Source organism: Leuresthes tenuis, unplaced genomic scaffold (assembly GCF_036924035.1).
Source record: "Leuresthes tenuis unplaced genomic scaffold, fLeuTen1.0.hap1 SCAF_6, whole genome shotgun sequence".
NCBI classification, from domain to species: Eukaryota; Metazoa; Chordata; class Actinopteri; order Atheriniformes; family Atherinopsidae; genus Leuresthes; species Leuresthes tenuis.
The window spans coordinates 15,200,387-15,217,747 of record NW_027325360.1 but is presented as its reverse complement, the minus strand read 5'-3'; the positions used below and the strand labels follow the sequence as shown (position 1 = coordinate 15,217,747).

Here is a 17,361-nt window from a genome sequence, read left to right as displayed (position 1 = left end):
GTGACAATCCCCTTCTGCTCGCATTTAAGTTATGGGAAATATGAAAGCAGCAGCAGGATCAGGGGCTCATAATGCTGTGGCTTTTCTTTTTTACTTAGATAATGTAATGCTTTGGCCTTGGGATACAAGTGGCTATTTAGTACACCAGCTCATACAGAGAAAGAGAATATGAAGTTATTTCATAGACACAAACTCTGTGCCTTAACTGCCGCTAATTAGTAGTTGTGTTCAGAGGAAATACTTTCATTTAATCGCAAAATGCGAAAATTTCCTCCGTTTCAAAGTGGGAAAAAAATGCAGTTATTTGTGAATTCAATAGAAACTGAATGTGTGAACTTTCCTCCGGTTGCATCTATGTGGGAACTCTGAATTTTATTCATGACATCTGTTTCTGCTGCCACCTAGTCATGCTAATGGGATCTTATAATTAGCTGTCACAGCACTGAAAATGGTATTTAAATGATTTAGTAGCGACAAGTCTTACCAGAATATTTCTTTAAATTAGGATTTGAAAAGACATCGCTTTTAACATTTTACCCCGTCAATGCTTTCTACCAAAGAGGTGGTCGATATGGAAATGGCTGATGTTGTCCTCGTTGTGTGTTTATTGTCTATACAAATAGTTACTTGTTTGTTTGCAGCAAATTGATCAAATGAGGTGTGTTTATTTTGGTGAATTAAAGTCCATTCGGTTGCACAGGCCTTTAATGCAAGCCCAGGCTCACTTAGCTGTGAAAAACAGGTACTTGGTAGTTTCGTGACCTGAGGCGCTGATGCAGCAGAGGCTCAGCGGGGGCACAGAAGTAAAATGGGTTGAATTAGGACAAATTAATTGTAGGTGTGTTAGGAGTTGGCAACTGCCACTGCCAATCACATCAGGTAATCTTCTCTAAGGCAGTGCGGCCCTGTCGTGGCTCGCTGACAGATGCACAGTGAAACAAAGAATTCAGGCCAGCTTCACCCATGAGGAGCAGCCAGTGTTTCGTCCAATGGGTCACTACATTTTACCCAAATGAGCACGAAAGCAGGTCAATTAGTTCTGTCAATTAGAAAATCTGTTTTTGTCTTGTTTTTTAGTGCAGATTTCAAACGTATACAATAAATAACTGCTCATATGTATGTTACATCATTATAATGCTATAAAAGAAAGTGTAATTTCTGATACTTTTTTATCCCCACTGGATTGCATCCTACAGGTGAAGCAAAAACATCGCAGGCATTATGCCTAGAAAGGATGAAAAAATATGGCTCTCTACATTTCAACCCCACATTGGCAGCAATATCACTTAGTGCGAGGAGGTGTTAAATAAGTGGCTTCAGCGTATCGCTAGAAAGCTCTCGGTCTCCTCCTCCTCTTTCTGTCCTGTTGAGTGAAATGTGGGTGCAGCGGGGCAGTCGGTTGTTTGCAGTGCGATGACGCAGGTGGCAGCTGCAGCATTATCATGAGCTCCTCCAGACATTTGATGGGAAATCTACTCACTTATTTTTCTTCTCCTCTCTTCCTGTCTGTTCTCCTCATCCATTGTTTTTCAATTTATTTTTTTCTTTTTTTTTTCTTTCTTTCTCCCTCTCACCTCCACTTTTTACAGCTCACCCATCACACACAGCAGTTTGAGATATGGCAAAGCAACTCGTCAGCTGTAACAACTGGCAGGAGGGTTGTTTGTTGTGTGTTTGTCAGACAGGATGTGGAATAAAGTCATGATTGGAATTAAGGCTTGGCGCGTACCTCTTCTTGCTGCGTACATCCACTTGATAGAGTGCGCGCGCACCATTGCTTGAGGGTATAGATATGTGCGATCAATTGGGACGTATGTATATGCGTGTGCTGCAACTGCTGTGGCTTTTTCGTTCTTACACACAAGCCTTACACTCAAGCCATCAGCTTCACACCCTGTCGCCGCTCAACATCGTGTCGCAGGCCACGCATATCATTTAAACACACGCTCAATCTGGAAATGTACACATTTATGTGAAGATGTTTATACCAAAACACAAGCACCTCAAACTGCTGCAATTCCTGAGTTCTCCCACACAGTGTATCAGCCTGACAGTCCATACCACACTGTCATAACTTCATTCTTCATTGTCTCCCTTACTGTCAGTCTGTGAATCTGCCCTGTCGAGCTGTCAAGCCTCGATACTTTATTGCTGTCTTTTTATCTCACATTTATGTTTGTACACATTCTACTCATTTGACGCATGCACGGTGTTGCGTGCGGTGTCGATGACTGCACATACGCTAGCAAGAGTAAACTGCTTAATATAACTGGGAGAAGGAGGGTGAGTTCATGGGGGTAAGTGAAAGTTGAGGCTGCAGAGTTTTGGATGAGTTGAGGATTTCTTTGTGGGTTTTTTCCTGAAGTCCACAGAGGATGCGGTGAAAATATTCAGCTAGAAGACATTGTAAGAATATAAACTTGCTGTCCTTGAGATGTTTCTTGGGAGGATGGTGTATTGTTGCAGGGTGACAGTCCGCAGTCTAAATAAAATAATAGGTTTGGATTTCTTTTTTTTATTTTTTATCCATTGTGGCTTGACAGGTTGCCAGAGCAAGACATGCTCATGACCACACATGGGGAATAGATGGAGGGGAAAGGCAGTAGTCGGAGTTTAAAAGTTTAGAGAAGTTACCAAGAAGTGCAGTAGAGTGTTTTTGTGATTAATGGCCATGCATGCAGGCAATATAAGAGCTACAGTGGGAAGTCATGGGCACAGAGCAAAACTTTACCACAGTTGTACCCCTGCAGCCTGGAGTGTGGGGGGGATTCAACAAGGAGATGCTAACAGTGGTACCCTTATTAAGGTGGAATAACCCCAGGCCTGCTTTCTGATCTCAAGTTGAAAAAGAAATGTGAAACTAAGGAAATGGACACTGACAGGAGTCCAGCTCATGATGTGACTGCAGCTCCTTCTCATGAGGATCACCCCTGCCAATGTAATATGGTCAACACAGCCCAGTTCAAGGACAAGATGGGTGTTCTGTGTCAGTTTGGGGAGAGAATATGCTATTTTTAAGAGGTTTGACTGTAATAACACAGAGATAATCCAGTAATCCAGGGAAATATTGTGCACACTCGCACTGAGCAGTAGTGACAGCTACAGGAACATATTAGGCATAGAGCAATGGTGTGCATAGATCACAGCTTTTGCAGTAATTAGACCACACCAGTGGGTGCCATGTTGACACAGAAGGAGCAGCCAGCAGCAGCAATCAATTCAGATACTGTGCAGCTGAGGGCACAGGGAGGGAGTGTTTGCTTCATGGACTAATATGGAGCTAAAATCAGTTGGATGCAGACCAGGTAAAACATCCATCTATTCAATAACTGAACCACTAAAATGGCTCCATGATTAGATTGGGCAGTGAAAAGCTGAAATCAGCAGCAGCACACTCCAAGCATTTAATTCCAAGCAATTACTTCAAAATAGAATTATGTAGTTGCTTTTCAGATAAGTATCTATCACCACATTCATAATTGTTATATCTGCAATGATTTTGGTGCATGTGCAGACTTGTATGGTAACACTATTATTTGCAAAGAAGTCCCACGTTTCATTGGGATCTGAAGCCAATTTTTGTCTTTAGATACCAGTGGGACAGAAATTGGTGTTAGACTCTCTTCTTCCCTGCCTAGCTGTAGCTTCCTTGCCTTATAGAGATGCTAACACTCTCACACTTGCTGTCTCTCAGCATTTCTCTTCTTTCCAGTACCTACCTTTCTAATTAGCTCTCTCTTTTATCTGCTGTAACTTTGGCTCAGTGCTGTCACCTTTTACTCTCACGTCGTCCCTGCAGTTCTCATCACCTGTCTGGCTATCGTCTCCTCCTTTGTTGTTTTACCTCACATTACCTGTGCGCCACCCCCCTCCCCTTTATTCTTTGACCTGCTCTTTTCTCCATATTATGTTATTTGTCTCTTCTCTCAATCTTTTATCCCACTCTCCATCACCTTTCTCTCATCTCTCTTCTGTGTCCTTTTTGCTTTTTCTTCTGCTTTGGCCTCTCCGCGCCTCTATTCTACTTCACTTTCTTCCCTTCATTTGTGCCCCCTTCATCCTCCATTATTTCCCTTCCTGATCTTTGCTTGTTCATTCCCTTTACTTTTTCTACCCCTCTCCACTCACTTGTATTTCTGGGCACTGTTCACGAAGCATATTGGCTCAGGCTGGTGGTCGATGAGTTTTGCCATGATTACACACATGCACACACTGATATGTGTGTGTGTGTGTGTGAGAGTCTGCATGCACACGCAGACCTGTTGGAGATGGTGGTTGATGAACAATGCCAGACTCTCAGCATCCATGCCCATCAGAGCTGCTCAAGAAACCTCATTAGGTCTCCTGGCCGCAGCATGTCACCGGCTTCCATACTTGCCAGCCTGCCTTTTTCACTATGGAAGGAATTTGAAGCCCTGGGGCAATTCACCATTCAACACCCACAATCATAAGAAGAGACCAAGAAATCCCTTATCAGACTATTGTTCTGCAACTCCAGTCTCAGGCAGTGAACACATTGAAAGTCACTAATCTGAAGTGAAGGGTGATGCTTCCAGTCCTAGTAGTGGTCCTGATTACTGATGTGTTTTATTAGTGAGAAACATCCTGCTGTTACGAGGCAGCATCGTTTATACCGGGAAGCTGGACAGAGTAACTGTCAACAGGAGGTATATTCAGGCAATTATAAAGAGTAATAAAAAAAACCAAAATGAGCTTGAGTTGTAATGTTCCCCCTGAATATCTCTGGTATGTTGAGTTTATAGTTGCCTTAGAAATTGCCTGGCTTCTCAAAAAACAATTTACAATATGTTTGTACAGTACAAAGCACAATGGTCCTGCACTCCTCTGCTGCCTCGGAGAGCGTTGCAGTTACAAATAGGAATGCCTTTGTTCAGATAAAAAAAAACACAAACTGTCTTGAATGCACCACCACTTGCTTGTGAACTCTGTTGGAAAGAGGTCAGATGAGCCGATTAGCACCGTGAGGCCTCCTACCTCATAGTGCAGCCCCTGCGTAAAGAATGTTCAGGATGTGACATCCCGCTTTCTGATTGGCATTTTGCTGCAGTGTGGGCCGGACTGACAGTTCAACGTAGCTTTTTTAGTGTTTTCTTCATCATTTCAGACCCTGCTTCCCTCTGCTGTCTCTCTCTCTGTTTGTGGTCTTCAGACTGCAGTAACATACCATCAATCCTCTGGCTGTCAGGCTCAATTCAGCCTGTCTGCCACAGGCACCCTTAACCACCAAATTGAATAATAGAGAAGGAGGGAAGAAGGAACAAAAGAAAGAACTTGTGAGGAAGTTGAGAAATGGGAGAAGAGGGAGGTTCGACTTAAATGCTGCTAACAGCGTAAACTCCATTGTGGTCACATGGTTAAAACATTAGCGTGCACTCAAATCAAAATGTCATGAATTATTCATTTGCAAAGACTTAAATGCTGACTTTACCATTTCAACACAAAACGTGATGGTTGTATTAAAGGGCTGCAATTACAAAATCCTACTGCCTATTTTATAATCTCGACTTTTAACAGCATTTACTCATTTCATATGTCAGAATTTACTGTGATTGCTATCAGAATTAGAACAATGTGCAGTGTTCTTAGTTATCGGAGTTCTTTCCCGTTCTTGGTTTTGTGCAATTGCTGTGTTGATCTATGTCATAATTAGTGCTTTAGGATTTCCTTGAATTTGATCCAGTGCGTTTCATTGATCACGTAATGTACTGTAACTTTATTGCTCCTTGCCACAGACGGGGGATAAAAAGTGTGATGCTGAAGAGAGGCAGGGAGTGGAGCTGAGAGAAAGACCGAAGACTACAATAAAGTCTATGTCAAGAGAGTGAGATTGAACAAGACTCATTCTCTATATATTCCTATATAGGTCATGTATTGATGGAAATCGGTAAGTTCAAAGTAAAAGGTACGCTGTGGCCTTGAGACGTCAGGCCCACGCTTAGTTTCACCTCTTGTTGGATTGTTTGTTGCTGATTTATCCGGCTTCTGCCCTCAGAGACTCTTCTATACACTTCATGCCTGTGAATAGTCAATGTTTCAACCTCGGCTGGAGCACAGGAAATGCTACTTAGAGAATAATGAGTTTCACCGCGTGCTGAAATATGCTTTCTCAGCTTGTTCCAGCTCTGTCTATGAGCATTAAACTGTGTAGAATCATTGTAAAGCTATGTGTAGCACTGGCAGTGCATTAGAATAGTAGTTTTGTTTTCAACCCTCATCAGGTGGTTGTGATTAACTTTTTATGACTCTGCAACCAAAAGGACCTTTTGGTTTGTCATTAAGGATTATTAAGATTACAGGGGCGAGATCAAAATAACCACTTTGCTCTTGGCTTTTTGTAGATTAACAGCTCAATCTATGTGTCTGTGAGCATAGATATGCAGACACATGTAAATGAGATTGTTTTTCATTTCAAATCAAGGTTAAGCGGCTGAGGGAGCGTGTCTTGAACTCATGCATTCGATTTATGCACGGTTAGAGGGTGTCGCTGAATGGTGGTTGTCCTGTGTTCAACACCCCAGTGTTTCACACGTTCGAAGAGCCACAGGGTTGCTCTCTCTGCAGTGCGTGGGTGTCACAGATGATAAAGAAATTACATTGACAAATTTTGATCTCTTCAAGCTCATTATGGTTGGGTAAAACAACTAGTGTCGAATGCATTTCATCCCCATTGCCTCCATTAGATTTAGGTGAATGGGTGTAGGGACACTGAGTCGTTACATGCATTTGATAGAAATGACAGTCGGGAGTCCTTTGCTTACTTCCGGCCTATCACTACTAGATTTAGCTGTAAGGTGCTTATGCTGTTTTCCTACAGCGTTGCTGTTTGAATAGGCTTGACTCTGCTCAACTTGACTTTTTTTCTACTGCACATTTTCTGCTGCATGAGTATAATCTGATGATCACCCTGACCAGCTAACATCTTTACATAATGAGCTTAACAACTGTGCGCCACACAACTGACCTGTGGTCAGCGGACATTAAAAAAAACAAACATTTGTTGATATGTGTTATATGTTTATAAATGGGCTTTTAGTTTCACGATTCCCACACGTGGATTTCTGAACTGTGTGAACAGATGGATATCGGGGTCTTTTGTTTTGCAGTCTCTGCCGAGTCTTGTTTACATGGATCTCTAATTGACTTCTCTCTTCAAAGAACAAGGAAGTGTGCTGGTATCCGCAGGGTTTCAGTGCTGCCGCTCAGAGATGGCGTCGCCATTCTCTGATCAGTCGGTGGTCGGCATTGTTTTCAAACCGCTGCTTAGTATCAGCTCAGCTTGCTCCAAAAACCTGCTTAGGTAGTTTTATAAAGATATTGGGTACGAGGCAATATGCCCCCCTCCAAAAAAAAAAAAAGAACAAAGAAAGAGTGTGGTTGAGCTATGTAATTGAAGAGGACACAAATTGCAGCTCAATGCACAGCTCATTAAATGAAATTTTCACCCCTCTATGCTCTCCCAGGATGAAATGTACCAAAGGCAATTGATAAAAAATGTTGCAGACAGTTGTTTTAAGGATTAAAGACCTATTTTATGCAAACTTGTCCATTACACCATTGCTGTATTCTTCATGGCCCAATAAAAACTAAGGCTGCAAGAGTGGGCCTCCCTAAATCACTCTGATTTACTTAGGTCTACTTGGGCGTGTGTGTGTCTGTGTGTATTTATTGGACCATGTGCAAGAGAGAGGCTCTCCTGAGTGTTTGCACACACACAGGCTGTTCTGTAACTGGCAGAGAGGCAGCCTGGTTGCCGCAGAGCGTGTACTTGAGAAAGGACACCTGAGTTTGTAAATCAGTCCTGCTCTCTTTCTCTCTGAAGCCTGCTGTCTGTTCTACTTTTGGAGTAATTTTTCTTTATGTCTGTTTTTAATAATTTCTTACTTCCCTACTTTGTCTCCTGTCTATTCTTTTTCGCCTCTGTTTTTTTCTTAATTTGTTTATTCCTCCCGTTTCTGTGTGTCACTGTGCTGTCGTTCAGTCCGTCGTGTGCACTCACATGCACACCTTTCAAGATTTCCCACTTTGCTTTTATTTGATTTGTTGGATTTGATTCATTGCATCTGTCTTCCTAACTTAATTCAAAAAAGTGCCTTTGATTCGGAGCATATGTTCCTACAGTCAACTTTGTGCTGTGCCTGGTAATTATTTCTTTCAAAGTTGTCAGTTGCCAGTTTGTATGTTGCTGTTATCGCCTTACCTTCTGTTGTTTTCTCAAATGTCTAAGGTGGAAAAACATTGTGTGTGTGTGTATATATATATATATATATGCGTGTGTGTATTAGGATTAGCTATTAGCCCTAATTAAGCCACCTCATGTAAATCTACATTCCCATAGGAGGTATTCAGCTCTGTGGCAGTTCCCTCATGTTCCTTCACACCGCACCCCATGTTGAAATGGTAACTCTCACTTCTCTTAATTAGATCAAGAAGTCTTGTACTGTTTTTCCACCCATTAGAGCCCATTTGAAAGCCCGAATGCGCTCCCAAAGCTCTTTAAGCAAACTGTACGGACAAAGACGCTGGTTATTTTTGTTTTAGCAAGTGCAGATTCCAATCGGAAGGTCGGTGGTTCGACTCTGGCTTCCCCAGGATACATGTCGAAGCGTCCTTGGGCAAGACACTGAACCCCACGTTGCTCCCCCAGTGTATCATTGGGGGTATGAATGTGTGTGAATGCCTAGAGAGCACGTAGTTATATCTTAAGACGTGCTGTATGAATGTGTGTGAGTGGGGTGAATGCGGCATGTAGTGAAGCGCTTTGAGTGGTCAGCTAGACTAGAAAAGCGCTATACAAGTACAAGTCCATTTACCATTTACCATTTAGCTTCTGCTCAGCTTTTTTTTTTAAATTTGAAACTAATGAGCAAGTCAGGTAGAGTTTTGTTAAGTTTTTGTATACTCTAGATAGAGCATTACAAGCATGAGAGGGTATTCATCAAGATTTGCGACTTCTTCCCCTTTTATAACCAGCAATTTAATGAGCCATGACTCAAAAACACCACCAGTCCAAATGTCCATGTCGTGTGGAGTATTTTGTCCTTCAGTCCCTGGAGGGAATATGGGGACAAGCTTACGGAAGCCAAGAGATTCACTGTTATCTTAAAGGTAAATGAAAAAAACTTGATGATCAGTAGCAAGAACAAAAAGAGAAAAAGCTAAAAGAAAGGTCATTCCCCTTCACTTTTCGTCTTTCCTCAAGACCTTGTTTGTATGTTCATATTTACCCCATTCTGTACTCCATATTGCCTCAGATTGAATTAGAGCTCAGAACAGTCACAGCTAAATCTTCCCAGAATCCTCTCGTACTTTGAAATGCAAAAAGAGAAAAAAAAGAGAGAAAAAGCTAGAAATAGCACCTCAGAGCAAGATATTTCAAGTCTGCTGGTGTTTAAGGGGTTGGATGCTTTCACAAGCCATCGCACTGACAGAGTTTTCCAACCGTGTACAGTAATATAATTAGTACTACTTTCTTTTTTATTGCATGAAAAGGATTACCTCATTAAATCTGTCTGTCCAAGCACTCATTAAAGATGTGTACGATGTGTGCAAAAATGGGTCAGATGTGGGGTTTTTTTCTAATGTAATGACCCAACATGTACTTTTCATAAATCAGATACCTTTAATTTGTGTTTTAAGAATCTAGAAGCATTGAAAATAACGACCCACACCACTAATAGAACACTGTAAACGTGTGTGTGTGTGTGTGTGTGTGTGTGTATGTGAGGCTAACGTTTTTGCATCAGTAAATGCAGATAAAATCTCACTTTTAACACTCAGCGGCCATAATCAAACACAGAGGACAATAGTTGAATTAGAGTTGCAAATGTGGACACTGGGACATAGGACGGTGGAACCGACCTGAAGACAGTGCCAACTCTAAAAGACGTGTCTGTACTTTTCATGGGAAAATGAGATTTTTATTGTTTTCATGAATTGAACTCTTTCATACTTCAGTTGGACAACACACCTACTAATTTTCTGCCTAAAATCCCAATTTGTCGGACACATTCCCGCGCTTTCAGCGTCGCGGTGATCTCTCCTCTTCCTCTTAATTGCAGGTTGACAGTGTGCAGTAGCTCATGCATTGAAACCGCTTCATTGAATTAGCAGTGCCATTGTTGTACCTCCTGCCTTCAGTTGGCTGTTTTCTGGCTAATTACATTTTTTTAACCCTCACTCCGAATTTCCGCAGACAGCCTCAACAAAGCATCTCTTTTGGTTTTGATTTGCATGCCCGAACACGTAAATACAATGAAATACACACCGTGAGTGCGCACACAATTACGCAGACACACCGCTCATAGGAAAACACACACAGCCGCCCTGTTGGCAAATGTCAACTCGCTTACTTTCCCTCGAGGTTCAGTGTCAGATTGAGATTGTGTTTCTTTACTGAACTCAGTCCCAGTGTGATTTTGGTTGGATGTGTGTGAGATTGAGAGCTACAGCGAGAAGAGGGCCAGTGATGAGATATGTTGCATAAGGGGTGCAGTGGAGTGTGAAAGAGAACAGGTGGCTCCTCTTTCTGCCATCTCGCTTTATGTGCCATCCTCCCCATTGTGTGCTTGTATGTGTATGTGTGATAGAGAGCGAGAGCCTATTGCGGTGAGAGTGGGATTTGTGCATACCTTGAGTGCATATCTCCATTTATGCACACGTTAACTTGTCCTCTTTTTTTTTTTTTTTCTGAATGTGCGAGTGCATTTGTGCTTGTTCTTTAATGAGCAAAGTTCCAGTTGGTTTAGAAACAATTACGCAAAGCTGCAGGAGCCCAACAGAGAACGTTCTCCAAATGTCACCCAATTAACAATTTATACTGAACTCAGAACAGGATTCTCTCATGTTTCCTGTCTCTCTATTTGTCTCTGTCTGTCTGTGTTTTCCTCTCTCTTGCTCCTTTTCTCTTGAGACGTGCTCTCTGACTAATATTTTGGAAAAGTGTCAGGTTGTGTCACACTCTCAAACAAAAGAGCAGACTGAGTTGTTTACCCTTTCTCTGTCAAGTCCCTCCATTAATGGTGTTTTTTTTATTTTCTCTGTCTGCCTCTCTTAGACCAGCCATCCAGGCCGGTGGTCAGGACAAGGCAGCAGCAACAGCCAGGCTCCAAGGGACCGAAGGGTGGTACGGGGCGTGGGGGCAGTGCTCGGAGGGGACCTCTCTAACCAGCACCACCCCTATCACCATCCATCACTGCATGGACGGCCTTCTGCTTCGGAGCGGCACGGTGTCAGAGAAGAGCGCCACCACCTGGCTCAGCCCACAGCCCGTAACCCTGTTCTGAACCTGGCTCCTGGCTCTTCCAACCCCTCCTCTGCCCAGGCCTCGTCCACCACACCAGCCCAGCTTCAAGCTTCACACCCGAGTCTTAGCCCAAATCAGTGCCCAGGCTCCGGGTCTGTGGTGGCTAATCACACCCTTGTTCAGTCTCTGTCCAAGCAGCCCAAAGGACTGTCCTCATCCTCTGAGTCCTTAACTCCAGGAGAAGCAGGAGGTGGTGTGAATCTGCCAGGAGGAGTAAGGAGAGGAGGTGGAGATCACCATCCTCAAAGCCATATCCCCCGTGCAGTGGGGGCAAGTGCTTCTTCAAGCCTTCACAGTCTTGCTGGCAGGGGGAGCCCCTCTCAGAGCATCTCATCATCTGATCAAGCCTCTCCTCCACCTCCTACTCCTTCATCAGCCTCTTCTTCCTCCTCCTCCTCCTCCTCCACGTTCACTGGCCGTTTAGGACAACCCCCTCGAGGCCCTCTGTCTCTACATAGCTATAGTCGTAAAAATGTCTTCCTCCAACATTCCCTACATACTGCCGACCTGCAAGCTCTGACGCAGAGAGACAGTTGAGAGCACACAGACACTCACACCATTCCATCCACAACCAGCCACGTCATCGACCCAAATGACGAAACGTCTGACTAAAAACTGCTGCTTCTTGGGTTAAAGTTGCTTATATTTTACTGCTGCAGTCCTCCACCTACGAATCATCACCGCACCCGCTTACAGTCACACTTTGAAACCCAGACCAGCTCTTGACTCACATTTTGTTTGGAAATTTGCTCACTTTAACATACCCTCATATATGCAACTTCACACACACACACACACACATATCAGGCTGTGAGAATGAAAAAAGGCACTCGCCCGTCTATCAGAGCTCCCACGTTGTGTCATGCTGACAGTTCAGATGAGCTTACGCCCACGGAAACACAAAGTGCACACAGACTCACGAGCACTTACCCATGCTCCCAAACACGAATGCAGCCATGCACACTTAAATGCACGCTCCTGACACAAAGACATCATCTGTGATATCACTGCTTCACCATCTGCACAAATGACACGGTGTTCAAACTGAATGAAGAGATGAGGTGTTTCAGGATTTATTTTTTTTATCCATCGCTTGACCATTTTAACAGCGTGCTCCTTAAGAAACTTGGGAGACTGGTCGTAATTGGCGCTTGCAATAATATGTTGCCACTTTGCCAAATCCTGCATCCGATCAAATCCGCCACGCCACCTTCGCTGAACATCCTCAGCTGCGATCCTTTTACTGCATGCGTTTTAGGAAAGATTTAGGAAAAACACAGGGGGGGCATTTTGTACTCTTTTCACAATAATGTCTAAGTATCATCTTTAATCTCAGTGTTCCAAGAGGGGAATCATAGGGACATGTAGCTGTTTGTACAGTGTTTGGAGAAAGAAATGCCTCTCTTTGTGCTCATAAACCAGTGGATCTAATATGGTCTTAACAATGGACCACTTTTTTATTGTCAAAATTTAAGGCTGCTGTATGACCCCACAATGCACTGCATACAAGAGTCGGTGTCTGGCCATGATGTTGGATTAGTACTTTCAGATTGTAATGATGTTTCTTTCTAAAAATGACATACTGGCAACTTGAGCAATTCAGTACCTTGTTAAGTTAAAACTAAGACTTTTTATGACATGTTTAGGGCTCCACGGGAAAAAAAGCACGGTGTTATTACTGCTGGCAGACATGTCTTCTTTGACTAGTTGACTTCGACAATCATTTCACTGAGTCTGTGTGGAGAATCAGGCAAACTTAGCAGGTTCCACGCGACGACATTTGTGACTTTCATTCATTCCTTTCATTCACTTTCCACGACAATCTGGCCACGAAGACGGTGAAGACCAACAGAAAACCATGATTGAAAATAGAGCAGCTTTATGTATTTATTCCTGAAAAACGCAACCCCACACGTGGTTATGTTTTCTTTCTTTTTAATCCTCAGCCTCCTCAGGTTACCTTTAATGTGCATAGTGTTGCCCCCTTTCTGCACTGTTGGGTGAAGTGTTCTTGTGCAGGCGTGTGTTCTTGTGCTATTTTGTCTGCCCAGACGCTGGAGACATGAGGAGAGACAGCAGGGCGCCTCTTGTCACCGCTGGTTCTTCATGCTGGATTGGTGTATAAGAGCCCCATTAGAGCAGATACTGCAAAGAAAGCCATTGACTTGATCAAATTAAGATGCGAAAGAAGCCGAAACATGAATCTGTAAGCGATTCAGTTTGAGCTTTTCCACAGAAGCCAGTGCTTGTATGTAACCTTCTTTGCTTTTTGTTGACGTTTGAATAAGATCACATTCGGCAGGTCGGTAGAGGACTCGCAGGAATGTTGCTTTGGAAAGGGGGAAATATACCTTTTGAAGGACATTTACATGAAATATAACTGCCAGAGACTGTTTAGTTTTACATGTGGGAACAAGATGTTTCACAATTACAAACGGAGTAATTTGTATTTGTTTTTTCGTTTCTTTTTTTTTTTAACTAGACCTAGAACTAGAACTGTCATTTTATTCTGCCACTGCTGGAAGATCTGGTCTGTAAACTGACTAAACCTTTGACCAATCATGTCTCTCCCCATCAGCTCTGAGGTAAACAAATCCCACAATGTTCACAGCTCCTGGCATCTACAGACCATGTGAAACGTTGGAGATGTTGTTGACCTTGTCTGTCTCTAAATAGCATCTGGCTCGCGGGGAGTTGTGGTAATCATGTGTGTATGCTGTGATGCACACCTCACGAGGAAAGAACCTGGCAGAGGTGAAGAAAAGCCTGAAGGACAGCAGCTCTGTTTCCAGTGGTGAAAGCTGTAACTCTCCTTATACCATTGTCCCTCCTTTTGAGTCTCATTACGCCCCTCCCTCATGTTCACCCCTTTTTTCCTTTTCTTTTTTTTTAGTCCATGGACATTCATTCTGGACATGATGTTGCTTTCCCCCTTTCCACCAGCATCCCACTCTATGACTTGCAAACAGTAGCTGCTTCCTCTTTTTTCCCCAGCTATCTTTCTTTCTGTGCCTCCTTCCTCATGTCCCAGGTCTCTTCTTCTCTTTATCTCTTGCCTCATTTGAGCTTACTTACACAGAGCTTGTACTGTCATGCTGTGTATCTGTTACAGACTCTGTTGCAGTGACTCTCAGTTCTGGGCATTGGGACCTGCGGCGCTGCTGGTTTTCATTCCAGCTTCCTAGTCGGGGAGTCATTTTACACCTGGTTAATGCAGGTGTGTGGCAGTAATGTGGCTCCTGAGGAGCTCGGCCAACATCTGCAGCTGGAATGTGAACCAAACGCTGTACTGGTGATCCTACTTTGTCGCTAGCAGAACTCTTAAGTAACACTATTTACATCCTTTTCGATGCATCGCCACCATTTTTAAAGATAGTATATAAGTGTTCCCTCGAATTCAGTTTTTTCTCTCGTTTGAAACGGCTCTCCTCTGTGCTGAAGCACGTCCTGCAGAACGAGGCAGCTGGTAAATGTTACATGTGACGACAGGAAGAAGCCACATGTGAGATAGCAGTTCAAACGTACCTCATAAACATCATGTCTTCAGCTCTTCTCAGCAGGATGTTGTGCATGTAACATACCTCATAACATTTGTTGGGAAGTTATTTATTTTGTTTTGTTTTGAATTGTTTTTGCCTTATTTCTATTGATTGCCACATGAGCAGTTTCTTGGCACTTGAAAGTAAAGGAGGAAGTCATGACAGTAATGATAATCATGTTGTTTTATTGTGAATTTTATTGAATCGCAGATTTTATGCTGTTCCAGCTCTTTAATTACACTGCCCGTCCAAAGAAAAAGTCACACACTCCAGTATTTCATTGGACCACCTTTAGCTCTGATTACGGCACACATTCGCCGTGGCATCGTTTCGATAAGCTTCTGCAACATCACAACGTTTATTTCCATCCAGAGTTGAATTAGCACCGCTGTGCAAAGTCTTCTCCAGCACGTCACAAAGACTGTCAATGGGGTCAAGGTCTGGACTCTGTGGCCATGTGTGACATCTCATCCTCCCTGAACCACTCTTTCATAATTTGAGCCCGATGAATCCTGGCATTGTCATCTTAGAATATGCCCGTCCCACCGGGGAAGAAAAAAAAATCTCCTGATGGAGTAACCTGGTCAGTTAGAATATTCAGGCAGTCAGCTGACCTCATTCTTTGGGCTTTGCTGAACCTGGACTTGACCACCTGCAGCAACCCCAGATCACAGCACTGCCCCCACAGGCTTGTACAGGAGGCATGATGGGTGCATCACTTCATCCGCCTCTCTTCTCACCCCGATGCGCCCATCACTCTCAAACAGGGTCAATCTGGACTCATCAGACCACATAACCTTCCATTGCTCCAAAGTCCAGTCCGAACATGATGGTTCCCCACTATCTTTCCAGCTTTTAATAATGCGTCGGACATGTCTTAACCCAATTTTAGTAGTTTCGGCAATCTCCTTAGATGTTTTCTTAACCTATCCTTAACGAAAACGAGATGCTACTTACCGCATCAGTTAGGGCTAAATGCCTTGTTGCCAGCTGAAACATAACCATCAACACAGTAATTATCCAACAGTAGGTTCTTGACTATCTCCTCAGCTAAATCCAGGTGGTGACTTTTTTTTTGGAGGGGTGGGCACTGTATCTTTCTGTAATTACTTTTTGCTGAATTACTGTAATATTGAAATTGAACTGTATATTTGTGCATAAATCATTATTTCATTTGTTTTTTTTTTTGTCAAATGTTTTTGTGTAAATAACAATAATGATATTACTCACATGTTGCTTGTTGGAACACTGGAGATTAAAACGTGACACAAACTAAACTAAAAAGCTTCCCAATTCCAAGTTTTAAATGCAGTCGGCCGACTGACCTGCCACCAAAGAGTTACAGGCCTTAGTGAGACACCAGAAAGCCAGTCTGTCTGACTCGGGAAGTGTCATTTTACATTTTTACACGTGAAGGCCAGTTCACTCACTGATAGGAATCTGCCCTTTGCCTCTTTCTATCTTTTCGATCAACGTAACTTAGAAAGACACAACGTTGCTATCTTCTATGCTACGACAAATGGATGCTCAGAATCTCCGACAGCTGCTTCTTTTTGTTCAAGTTGTCTCAGTACGTGGTACATGAACCTAGTTGGTAGACTCATACGGGGAGCCCCCCTAGTTAGCTGATGAATTTATTAGGTGTAGCTTACTGTTATCCGCCCACATGAATGTGGAGGAACAGACACAACTCTTTCCTCATGGAGTTGCTTTTCACTCTCCCTTGAAGCTGTTTTGAAATTGTATCTCTTTGACAAGAACTCTTTTTAATGAACTAATATATGATTAAATAGGCAGTGTGTGTCTATTCAAGGTTTTATCCCCCCCAGCCGAGTCCATATTCATGGTTTTTGTCACCCACACAGTTGTTTTTGTTTTTTTTTTTCACATGAGAAAAGTTTTATCAAAAGATTTTTGTCCACTGTGTTCTTTAATGTTCATATTTAATACAAATAAAAATGATGAAAACATTAAGTGAAGATTTTCTCTCTCTTTTTTGTATTTTATTTAAATGACTTTTTGGGGGGCTTTTATATGAATATAAGGAATCTCTTTAGTACGCCAGGGACGTGTTAAATAAGTGAGACAGAATAATGGACTTTGCTTCCATTTGAAGGTGCACTGCGATAAAGGAATAAGTCTGGGGGACCCGTCTCCTCTCGGGCAGGGCAGATTTGACTGAACAAATATATAAAGGAAAGACGGAATTAAATCAAAGACTGGAAGTGGAAGCTATAACAAAGCATCGAGTAAAGAATCTTATGGGCCATCGCTTTAAAATACCGCGGGAAAACTTTTCCATTTGGACTCTGAAAAGGTTTTTGCGCGGCGGTGAGAGCCAGCATAAATAATACCAGCTTCTTCAAAAAGGTAGACACCAACCTATTTGGGGAGTTTTTTTATTCGGCGGGGACCATAAAGTGTCAGAAGTGTTTTTCGAAAATCAAAGCATGGGTTGGTGAGAGTGTGTGTGGGATGTGGACTTTGACTGTTTAGCCC

The 17,361-nt window shown here is 42.9% G+C and overlaps 1 protein-coding gene across 2 annotated transcripts in view; it reads left to right on the top strand.

Moving 5' to 3' along the window:
• The window catches only part of ccser1 (coiled-coil serine-rich protein 1), a 106,008-nt gene extending 89,864 nt beyond the window's left edge, over positions 1-16,144 (top strand). Inside the window, exon 11 of one of the 2 annotated variants that reach the window (XM_072387781.1) lies at positions 11,075-16,144. In XM_072387781.1, coding sequence (XP_072243882.1) covers positions 11,075-11,860 — 786 coding nt within the window. In that variant the 3' untranslated portion in view covers positions 11,861-16,144. The remainder of the gene's footprint in view (positions 1-11,074) is intronic. The other variant, XM_072387782.1, reaches the window with a different exon arrangement.
• The last annotated feature ends 1,217 nt before the right edge of the window (positions 16,145-17,361 follow it).